This window comes from Rhinichthys klamathensis, unplaced genomic scaffold (genome assembly GCF_029890125.1).
Source record: "Rhinichthys klamathensis goyatoka isolate OS25496 unplaced genomic scaffold, OSU_Roscu_1.1 h1tg000280l_1, whole genome shotgun sequence".
NCBI lineage: Eukaryota > Metazoa > Chordata > Actinopteri > Cypriniformes > Leuciscidae > Rhinichthys > Rhinichthys klamathensis.
In genome coordinates this window covers 724495-734943 of record NW_026606799.1, presented here as the reverse complement: position 1 = coordinate 734943, position 10449 = coordinate 724495, and the positions used below count along the sequence as shown (strand labels likewise).

The 10449-nt window shown below is 37.5% G+C and overlaps 2 protein-coding genes across 5 annotated transcripts in view; both read right to left on the bottom strand.

Annotated features, from left to right (window-relative positions):
• Positions 1-312: 312 nt before the first annotated feature.
• Positions 313-1419, bottom strand: si:ch211-132e22.4 (P2Y purinoceptor 1). The gene has a single exon (XM_056269005.1). The coding sequence runs from the start codon at positions 1247-1249 to the stop codon at positions 353-355; it is 897 nt and encodes a 298-aa protein (XP_056124980.1). The 5' UTR covers positions 1250-1419; the 3' UTR covers positions 313-352.
• Positions 1420-3665: 2246 nt separating this feature from the next.
• Positions 3666-10449, bottom strand: part of dctn1b (dynactin 1b) — a 31399-nt gene continuing 24615 nt past the window's right edge. For 3 of the 4 annotated variants that reach the window (XM_056268994.1, XM_056268996.1, XM_056268997.1), the window contains 13 exons: positions 9821-9889; positions 9534-9746; positions 9282-9443; positions 8391-8522; positions 8184-8309; positions 7943-8085; positions 7623-7792; positions 7508-7519; positions 5987-6099; positions 5699-5885; positions 4718-4791; positions 4549-4638; positions 3666-4466 (listed from right to left, as the gene is read on the bottom strand). In XM_056268994.1, the coding sequence (XP_056124969.1) occupies positions 4329-4466; positions 4549-4638; positions 4718-4791; positions 5699-5885; positions 5987-6099; positions 7508-7519; positions 7623-7792; positions 7943-8085; positions 8184-8309; positions 8391-8522; positions 9282-9443; positions 9534-9746; positions 9821-9889 (1629 nt within the window). In that variant the 3' untranslated portion in view covers positions 3666-4328. The remainder of the gene's footprint in view (positions 4467-4548; positions 4639-4717; positions 4792-5698; positions 5886-5986; positions 6100-7507; positions 7520-7622; positions 7793-7942; positions 8086-8183; positions 8310-8390; positions 8523-9281; positions 9444-9533; positions 9747-9820; positions 9890-10449) is intronic. The other variant, XM_056268995.1, reaches the window with a different exon arrangement.

Here is a 10449-nt window from a genome sequence, read left to right as displayed (position 1 = left end):
TCTGGCATTGAATCATCGTAAAAGGATAGATCAAACAAAAATGAAAATTGTCATAATTTACTCACCCGCATGTTGTTTCAAACCTGTATGACTTTCTTAAGTAGACCATAAAAGAAGATATTATGAAGAATGTTTTGTTGACCATTGACTATCACTGCATGGACAAAAAACCATTGAGACATTTCTCAAAATATCTCCTTTTGTGTCCCACAGAAGAAAGTAAGGTTTGAAACAACATGAGAGTAAGTAAATGGGACAAAATATTCATTTAAACTAAGCTGTAAAAATGAAACAATCAAAATGAACAATTATTAGTAAAAGTTTTGGATTATCAATTTTACGAACATTATTCTCAGAGCATAGTTAACATACCAGACACTGTTTCTACAGTGTCTGTATTCACAATCTCCACATTCTCCTGTGTGTTCGTCCTCGCACAGCAGGGAAAGGCCTTCAAAATGTCACCAATTCCATTCGTAAGAAGGATTGAGAGGAATGGGTCCACAAGTGGGCCAAAATGGAGAAGAAGATCAGCTACAAGTCCCAAGTAGTAAACATAGGAGCTTAGAGACAATGCCTTGAACAGTGTATTTAGGACAAAGGGGAGGTAAATCATGCTGTAATTACTCAAGATGGCCACCTGCATACCCAGAATCTTGTTTCTGTTAGGCACAGGTGCTAGCCGTTTTGTACACCATATGACTCTGAAAGAATCCAAAAAGAAAAACACTAGGAGTGGTAGTGGGAGAAGAAGTGCTATGGAAAACAAGATGAAATATCCTTGGTAAGCAAGGAAGAGTATTGCAACTGGAGCTGCCCAAACAGCCAATGAAATCATGCTCGACTGCTTGATTTTCATGCAGAATGCATTATATTGTGGACAGGTTACCAACAGATATCGCTCTTGAGCAACGCAGACCATGAACACGATGTTGGAAATAATGCCGAAGTAGAATATCAGGGAGGATATATCCATACTCTGCATACTGGTATTCTTGGTGTCCTCCGCAGACGCCTTCGGCCGCCCAAGGATGTTGAAGATGTCGGATGCGAGCAGGCTGATGAGGTAGACAGGAGCAGCCTTGCCAGTTTTTGCCTGCATGCCCATGAGGTAGATAGAGACGCCGATTCCTGGAAGCCCAACAGCAAATGTGATCCATCTGATGATCTCTTGGATCTGGTATTCTATTCTGGTGCCATTGCTGTGAGGAGCCGTGTTATTACCGTCCAGTATTGATAAGGTATCCATATGTTGCAAAATCACACTGGTAGTTTGTAATTCAATTGTGATTAATATATCCCATCTGATGCCATGTTAAGAAGAACATATTCTTCAGTTCCAAGTGATGCAGAGTTGTGTGTTGCTCTTTACTGTGGTAAACGGATCAGTTTTTGTAAGAGCAACATAAAGAGGACACATTTATTCAACAGTTTTAGCTATCACCCTTTTTATGGTTCTTATGCAAACAGTTTTTTATAAGCTCTTTCATTGCTGGTAAGTCAATGCAAATGCTGTATGTCCCATGTATTCACATTAGTTTTATCTAAATGAAAGCTATGATGTGTCAGGAGGGGCATCCGGCATAAAACCTGTGCCAAATCCAATGTGTGTGTGTGGATAATTCTGATGAAGCGAACCCTTCCAATGAACAGGACTAACGCTATACCAATGAGGCAATATTTTTATTAAATGATAAAGCCAAACAATATGCAATTAATGGCATAATAATTTATTTAAATTAATTCACAAGATGCCAACACATTCAACAATACTGTAAGCAACAGTATGCATTTTGTACAGTTAATAGGTTAATAAATTAATAGTAACAAAGCAAACCATTGCTAACTTAAGACCACTTGAATACTGACAAGCTCTTGGAGCATATATACAACAGTTAATAAATATTGTTGTCTAATGTCCTCTTTTTATTTGAGCCCACAGCTTCATTCACCTGATGTTTTTATCTTGCCCTTGCTTGGCACTAAATTTGATCATTCACTCAAAAGGACAATAGTATTTTCTTTACAGAAGCACATTGGCATGGCACATTCAGGCATCACAGTCGAGCACACAGAGCTGTTAAATCTTTGACTTAATATTTATTTGAAAAGCATACTCTCTTTCCTGTCTCTCTGACACCTGGATAACTATTTTGAGTATTAAGAGGGCTGTGCCAGGCGATCACTGCATCTGATGTGTTTTAAAGAGAATAACGTACCGGTTCTAAGTTGCATTATTTGACGTGAACTCAATCACAGTTATGCTGAATAAATAGAGCCCTAAAACTGGGAATTTGTCCATCTTTGGCCTCCCGATTCAGAATGCTCTGAATACACTACATGTATGAAATGATTAAAATCAAATGTTTGATACTCACCTTTATATCTGAAAAACCTAATTATTAAAGGTAGGATAGGCAATTTCAGAGCGGCTAGCAAAAGCAAGCTATAGCTTTGAAAGCATTAGATCCCACCCTCCCTTCAGAGCATCTCCAAAGCCATGCCTTAGACGGCGTTAAATTACCTCATGTCTTAAAGCACATAACATTACAATAATAATGAACGTTAACAATTAAAGAGCTCTGACTTTTACCACCTGACTGCTGCAGATTAATTTTGACATTGATAGTGTCGGGTCATCACAGATTGCCATCTTGTAATTACAGTGACGACATGGTGTGAATGCAGCATAAGCTTGTTGTTTTGGGTCAGGAGGAAGGGCAAAAGGTGGATACTGTTCGTTTGCGGCGCTCTGTGACTATCTTTTTCCTTACAAAACGCGCTTATGACGTGTGCGCGAGCAGGGTGTGCGGAGGTATGGCAACACATACGCTGACCGAATGTAATGATTGGATGAACATTTTTCGGTCCTGAGACTTCCACGGAAGATGTCATTTTTTTTAATATTTAGACCACTTCTATTATTGATTGCTATCAGGATGTGAAGAGAGTTTTGACCAGAATAACAAAAAAGTGTTTATGAAAATTTGCCAACCCTACTTTTAAGGTCAGGTCACATTAGTGAAATTTTGGTGAAATTTCATGAGCAAAAAGGTCCATTGTCTATTGTCAATAGAAACTTATGAAGCACAGCTCACACAGAATCACTTTCAATCAAGCAGCTTTCTCTCGATCAATGTGGAGAATCCGCCAAATTTGCATGGCCATTCCCAATTGAAATGACTGGAATTCGGCCATGAAAATTCACCAAACAAAAGTAAATGAGACCAGACCATTAATTGGTCAACTACATTTTTATCCTATTTTTAATTTTTCCGAAGAAAATGTAAGCAGTGCTTGTTTCAGGTAGTTGCCAGAGCGTTGCTATAAGGTTTTCATTGGTTTTTAATGTGTTGCGATGCAATTGCTAGGTGGTTGCCAGGCTTTTTGGTGGTTGTTTACTGGTCGAATCACATGGCTCTGGTCTCTCCCCCTATTTTATTGGATTGTTTCCCGTTTTATCGTCCGTCAGTTGAAAATCATAAGTCTGATAACTTGGAAAACACCACTAATTAAACACATACATGGTTGAAATTGAAATCCTGTTAGCTAAATACTTGTTAACCATGGGTCAATGGAAATCCAAATCAGGAAAGGGATTCATGCGGGGGGTCATGCTGAATCATCCATTTCATGCCTTGTTAATAAAACATCCTCAGCATGTCTCATGTTTCAAATCTGTAACCTTTTTGTATCATTTTCACAAATTTTGGTGTGGTAGATATAAACACACTCAAAGCTTTGCAGATGCTTGACTTGTGTGTGCTTCACCAAATGAAGCACTGGTTTGTGGCCATAAATGCATTCTCCATAATCCCAGCTAACAAAAAAAATATTCTAAGAACATTTTGCTAACATTCCCATTAAGTTGTGAAAGCGTTATTTTTGATCATTCCCTGAATGTTCAAAACTTCCTGAATGTTTCCACTTTATAATTTTGCAAACATTATGCGAACGTTACTAAATACTAAATGTTCTCTGAATGTTCTGAAACAAGAATAACATTTACAAACATTATACAAATGTCCAAATAAAACGTTTCAGAGAAAAAAAGTTCCATGAACAATGTATGAATAACGTTTTTGTGCTAACATTTTGAGAACATTATTAAAGACCAGATAACTTTGAATAAACATTCTATTAATGTTACTGGAAGAACGTTTGTTAATAACGTTAGACAAACATCCAACTAAAACGTTTCAGACAAAAACATTAACCAAAGTTCTGAGAATGTTCCATGTTAGCTGGGATATCTGTTGTTTAACATTTTGGGGTTTTGGAGATTGACTGAATAAGTTTCATATTTTGTAAAGAGGCGACGGGTCATTTTAAGTCTGGAGTAGGCGATGAACTCTCTGTAACTGTGTCTGTGAAAGCACCAGACGATGCACCTGTTCCTGCCCTTGGGCGCAAGGCATCATCACACGGCCGACTAACACAGCATCTCCTTTCTTCTCCTCCTTTGCCTGACAGCGGAAAGAGAAAGAATGAGAGATTTATACAGACCAAAACGATGTGGATCACTGTCATTTTATGCATCTCTCTTACCTTCACAAAGGAAGTGCAGGGAAAAGTGGCAAAATCGGACGAGACTTGAGCACCAGGCCTATGAGTCACTACATGTTCAGCAACCTCATCCTTCAAAGAAATACATTGCTTAAGTAAATACAAGAGACATGCAAATGATGTCTATGGTTTTGAAGCATTTTTGTTTTACCTTAAGCCTATCGAGGGTGTCACTGAGCGACTGCAGTCTTGCAGTTTGCTCTAGGAGCTGCGCACTGGGACTCACTGTTAACCAAAACACATATGCGCTTAAATAATTCATTTAAAACAACAGAAATCTGTGTTGTTAAAGGGATAGTTCACTTTGAAATAAATTTTTGATATGTTTTAGCTTACCTCAAGGGCATCCAAGATGTAGGTGTCTTTGTGTCCACAGTATTTTCAATTTTGTTATTTTTAGGTCAAACCGTTCTTGTCTGTCAGTCATATAATGCAGGCCTATGGGGTCCACCTCAAAGAGCATACACAGAGAAGTCCAAATTAAACATGATTTAATGACTCGTAAATGTAAGTACACATTGATGGCCTAAGACACGAAACGAGCGCGTGTACGTCACTCATTGTTTACACAGAGATTTCGGACGTTTTACCTTTCACTGTGAAGATCTAAACATATTTAGATATACAAGAAATCGCAATGGAAGACGATTTCGGAAAGAAATTAGAAAAAAAGAGAGATTTTACGTCCGAAATCTCTGTGTAAACAATGAGTGACGTACACGCGCGAGAGATCACTTCCGGGGCTTTCCGGCGCTTGCGCAGACAGAGGCGCCCGCGCCATCAGAGTACTTGGACGTGACTGTGGTTACAAGAGGTAAAAACGATATAAATACTGTTCATTTTCTCACACAAACCGCTCGTTTCGTGTCTTAGGCCATCAATGTGTACTTACATTTACGAGTCATTAAATCATGTTTAATTTGGACTTCTCTGTGTATATGCTCTTTGAGGTGGACCCCATAGGCCTGCATTATATGACTGACAGACAAGAACGGTTTGACCTAAAAATAACAAAATTGAAAATACTGTGGACACAAAGACACCTACATCTTGGATGCCCTTGAGGTAAGCTAAAACATATCAAAAATTTATTTCAAAGTGAACTATCCCTTTAAGTCTAATTATGACAGACCTGGAGATTTCCCTGTGATGTCCACCACTTTCACATTGGCACTCATCTGGAGCAGAGTGTCCAGTAGTTGGTCTGTTTTTCGGTAGAGGGCACTAGACAACACCTCCGGCCTGCAGCCCTCTCTCCAGCCCAGCTTTGGCACATTCAGAGGAGTGAGAGACGCCAGCTGAGCACGCATCTTTTCTGCCTGCAGTCCACACACACATACACACACACAAAAACAAATGTGAGACTGAATCCTTGATGCCTGCATTTGGGGAAATGTGCTTGTGGGGAAGTAGGAGAGACCTTCAGTCTGTTGTTCTCGTTCTTCAAGTGCTTTATGCTGAGTCGCTGAGCTTCAATCTGCTGAGTCAGCAGTGGAGAATCCATCACTTGCACTCCTGCAGCTGCACACACACCTATTGAATTACACGTTAAAGGCTTAGTTCACCCAAAAAATGAAAATTCTGTCATCATTTACTCACCCTTATGTTGTTCTAAACCTGTATAAGTTTCTTTGTTCTGTTGAACAGAAACGAAGATATTTTGAAGAATGTTGGTAACAAGACAGTTGACGGTAGCAATCGACTTCCATAGTAGGAAAAATACTATGGAAGTCAATGGCTACCGTCAACTGTCTGATTATCAACATTCTTCAAAATATCTTCTTTTGTGTTCAACAGAACAAAGAAACTCGTCAACTTGAGGGTGAGTAAATAATGACAGAATTTTCATTTTTGGGTGAACTATGACTTTAACAAAGACATAGACAACTGATATATTTCTCTAAAATATACAGTATATATTTTTAAATTATATAGACTACCATTAAAACCACGATTTTTTTAAAAAGAAATTAATGCAAGGACTCATTACATTGTGAAAATTAAAAGGTGAAAGTAAAGACATTTGTAATGTTACAAAAGATTATATTTCCTTTGAACTTTCTGTTCATCAAAGCATCCTGAAAAAATGTATCACACAAAAATATTAAGCAGCACAACTGTTTTCAACACTAATAAAGAGAAGAAATGTTTCTTGAGCACCAAAATCAGCACAATAGAATGATTTCGGAAGGATCATTTTAAAATATATTCTAAAATAATAAATAGTTATTTTAAATTTTAATTATATTACACAATATTACAGTTTCTTATAGTGTTTATTAAACTATTATAATAAAACAGTGACATCTCAAAGGGAGGATCTTCTAAGTGGATTCTATAAAATCCATTCAGGATTTTCTTAGTAGTCCACTAAATGGAGATCATAATAATTGAGATTTCAAATATTATAATTTAAATATTAGATAGGCTTACAAAGCATATATGTAGGTGATAATGCACATTATCACAAAAATAAACTCAAATTAAGTCATTATGATTTTTTTTTTACCTAAAAAGTTTATTTTTGTCATGTTTCATTGACTAAATATGTTAGATGAGAAGAAAGAGACCAGAGTTTATGGGAGACATGGAATACCATGCAGAAAGCTATAAGGAAACTAAACTGTTGTGTGGGAAATCAGTCAATCAAACAGTTTAGCATTTTTTAAATTATTTGAGCAGAATGTCATGATTGACTAATCAGAATCAAGCATTCTGTAAAGGACAGGACAGTAATCAAGAGACGTGCACAAAGTAAGCCTAAATTACAGCACATGCAAAATTATGAAAGGGAAGCATGATGAAATATTTGTAAAGCACAAACTAAATATTATATCTAATAACATAAGCGAGAATAACTTGCATGCACACATGCAGTGCACAGAGAGACCATGAGTGGAGAACTGGAGATATTTAAATGTCATACTGACAACAAATTTACCTTTTTGTTCTTCTACAAGGAATACAAACAATGGAAGACATATTAGACAGTTTGAAATTAAGACTTAAGAAAGACATTTGAACTAGTTTAAGCTAAACTGATTCCCTTATCTTACCAGCAGTGATGCCACAAGTCACAATGGAGGCGATGCCAGAAGCTTGACTTCCTCTCAGGCCTTCAATGGTCATCTTTGATTGGCTGTTGATTCTCTGCTTAAGCTCTGCTTTCTCTGCCTCTAGTTGGTCTATGTCAGCCTGGAGAGCATCCATGGTCTCCTCAAACTCCCTACGGATTATAATACCCATATTAATTAATTGCCTTTTTTTTTTACGATATAGTATCCCTACCACTATCCTGGGGCATTAAGACCCACATTAGGAGTTAGGGTGACAAGCTGCAGCCTAAATATGTGCAAGAACCCCCATCCTCTCTTACTTCTCTTTCTTTTTCAGCAGTGAATGCGTCTCATCTAGGATCGTCTGAATCTTTTCCACTCGCTCATCCGCATCTTTAGACGAACTGTCCAGCTTTTTCTCCAACAAACTGAGACGCACACTGGCCTCACTCAGTTCCTCTCCCTATGAACGAGACCAGTTTTTACTCAACATTTTCACATCATTTTAATATTTTGTTATCTTGTGCAAGTAGTAGTATGTCTGAGTGTGAGTGTTTCTACCTTTATTTTAAGGGATTTCTTAAGCTCTTTAATGACAGTTTCTCTGTCCTCAAGTTTGAGGCCGAGTCCTTCAGCATCAGTGATTTCTGCCCTTAGAGCCGCTGCTCGGACTTCAACAGGAGATATCTATACGATAGATACACAACAAACATTCATAGCCATTGTTATACAGGCAGAAGGACACACTAAAAGAGGGCCCAGACTCACTCCATTCTGTGGTCTGTCAGAGTCATATTCCCCCTCCTGCATAGCGGTGGCCATCTTGTTCATGGTTGCTATGACAACACTGCATGACTGCCGCAGACACTCTTGGGCGTTTATGCCCTGTGACCCATAGATCTGAAAAAAAGATCCAAAGAGATTAACCAAATCCCCACATCGTCATTTATATTATATTATATTATATTATATTTAGTGCTGTCAAAACGATTAATATCATCTAACATAAAAGTTTGTAAATATATATGTGTGTGTGTGTGTATTTACAAACTTTTATGTTAGATGTGATTAGTAATATATAATATAGTATAATTAGTGTTGTCAACTCTATTAATCGTGATTGCAAGTAATCGCATCTAGCATAAAAGTATTAAGCATAATACAGTATATATATATATTTATTTATTTATTTGTTATTATATTTAAGAAATTAATACTTTTATTCAGCAAGGATGCATTCAATTCATAAAATATCACAGGAAAGACATTTATGTTTTGAAAGATTTCAAAGAATCCTGAAAAAAAAAATATTAAGCAGCAACTGTTGTCAACATTGATAATAAATAGAAATGTTTCTTGAGCAGCAAGTCAGCATATGAGAATGATTTCTGAAGGATTGAGTGACACTGAAGACTGGAGTAATTACTCCTGAAAATTCAGCTTTACATCATAGGAATAAATTACATTTTAAAATATATTAAAATAGAAAACAGTTATTCTAAATCATAATAATATTTCACAACATTGCTGTTTTTATTGTATTTTTAAGATACTTCTTAAAAAAAAATCTTACTGACCCCAGTAGTGTATGTTATTATTATTTTTATTTCGATTTTGTGGTGACCCAGGCATGTTTTCACAGGATTCACCCAAACATACCTGTTCAGCTGCTTTAAAGGCCATGTCTTCCAGTTTGAGGGCTGGAAGTCCCTCGTGTTCGCTGAGAGGGGCGATGAGCTGAGCGGCTGCTGCTGCCACTTCCTGGAGCACAGCATTCACCCAGGCCAGCTGCCTTCTGCTCTCTGCCAGGGTCTCACACACCTACACACACACATAAACCCCATCAATGGAAGGCTGAGATATCGAAGATATGTATAGAATTTAACGTATCGAGTACATGAATAAGATCACCTGTGGCCCGAAGCTGAGGGCAGCTGGGATGCCCGGTGCATCTGTGCCTGGCATACGACGGCGGATCTTCTTGCAGAACTGTCGTATGTCACTACAGGAAGTGTCCAGATCCTTCAGCAGCACACAAAACCCTTCCTCGTCTTGTCCCGTTTGTACGAAGGCCCTCAGACGCCCCACCTCTACTGCCATACAGTCCAGGGCACTCTGGGTAAACTACAGACACACATGAAGATGTGTTATAGATGTGTGCAACAGACCCGGCGTGTGTGTCTAAGTGATGTTCTTACTTTGATGTGGTCCGCTAGCTGCACAGTACAGTCCTCAGGCTGTTCAGCGAGATGAATACTGTAAAGGTGCTGCAATAAAAAGAATGTATGTCAATAGATAATTAGACTGGCACTTTCTGAAGAAAACACCAGGCGAACAATAGTAGTGTCTTAGGTAAGTTTAGGCTTCAGGTTAAGGTTTGTAAATGTGGCATTGGATATGCTTTGCTGCTATCATGATATGCTTCAGTTGGGAATGAGAATCAACACATAACATAACATTAACATTAACATAACATAATGGGATATTTATTTCAAACTTTATCAAAAGTTTAGGGTCAGAAACATATACATATATACACACACACACACACACACACACACAAATATATATATATATACACTACCGTTCAAAAGTTTGGGGTCAGTGAGAATTTTATTTTTATTTTTTGGAGGAAATAAATCAATACTTTTATTTATCAAGGAAAGTAAAGACATTTATAATGTTACAAAAGATTCTATTTCAAACAAATGCTGTTCTTTTGAACTTCCTATTCATCAAAGAATCCTAAAAAAAAAAATAAACTGTACAACTGACAGACCAACAACTGTTTCAACATTGATAATAATAATAAATGTTTCTTGAGCAT

Coding starts and splice junctions, on each gene's coding strand:
- si:ch211-132e22.4 (XM_056269005.1), bottom strand. CDS start 1,249: ATGGATACCTTATCAATACTGGACGGTAATAACACGGCTCCTCACAGC.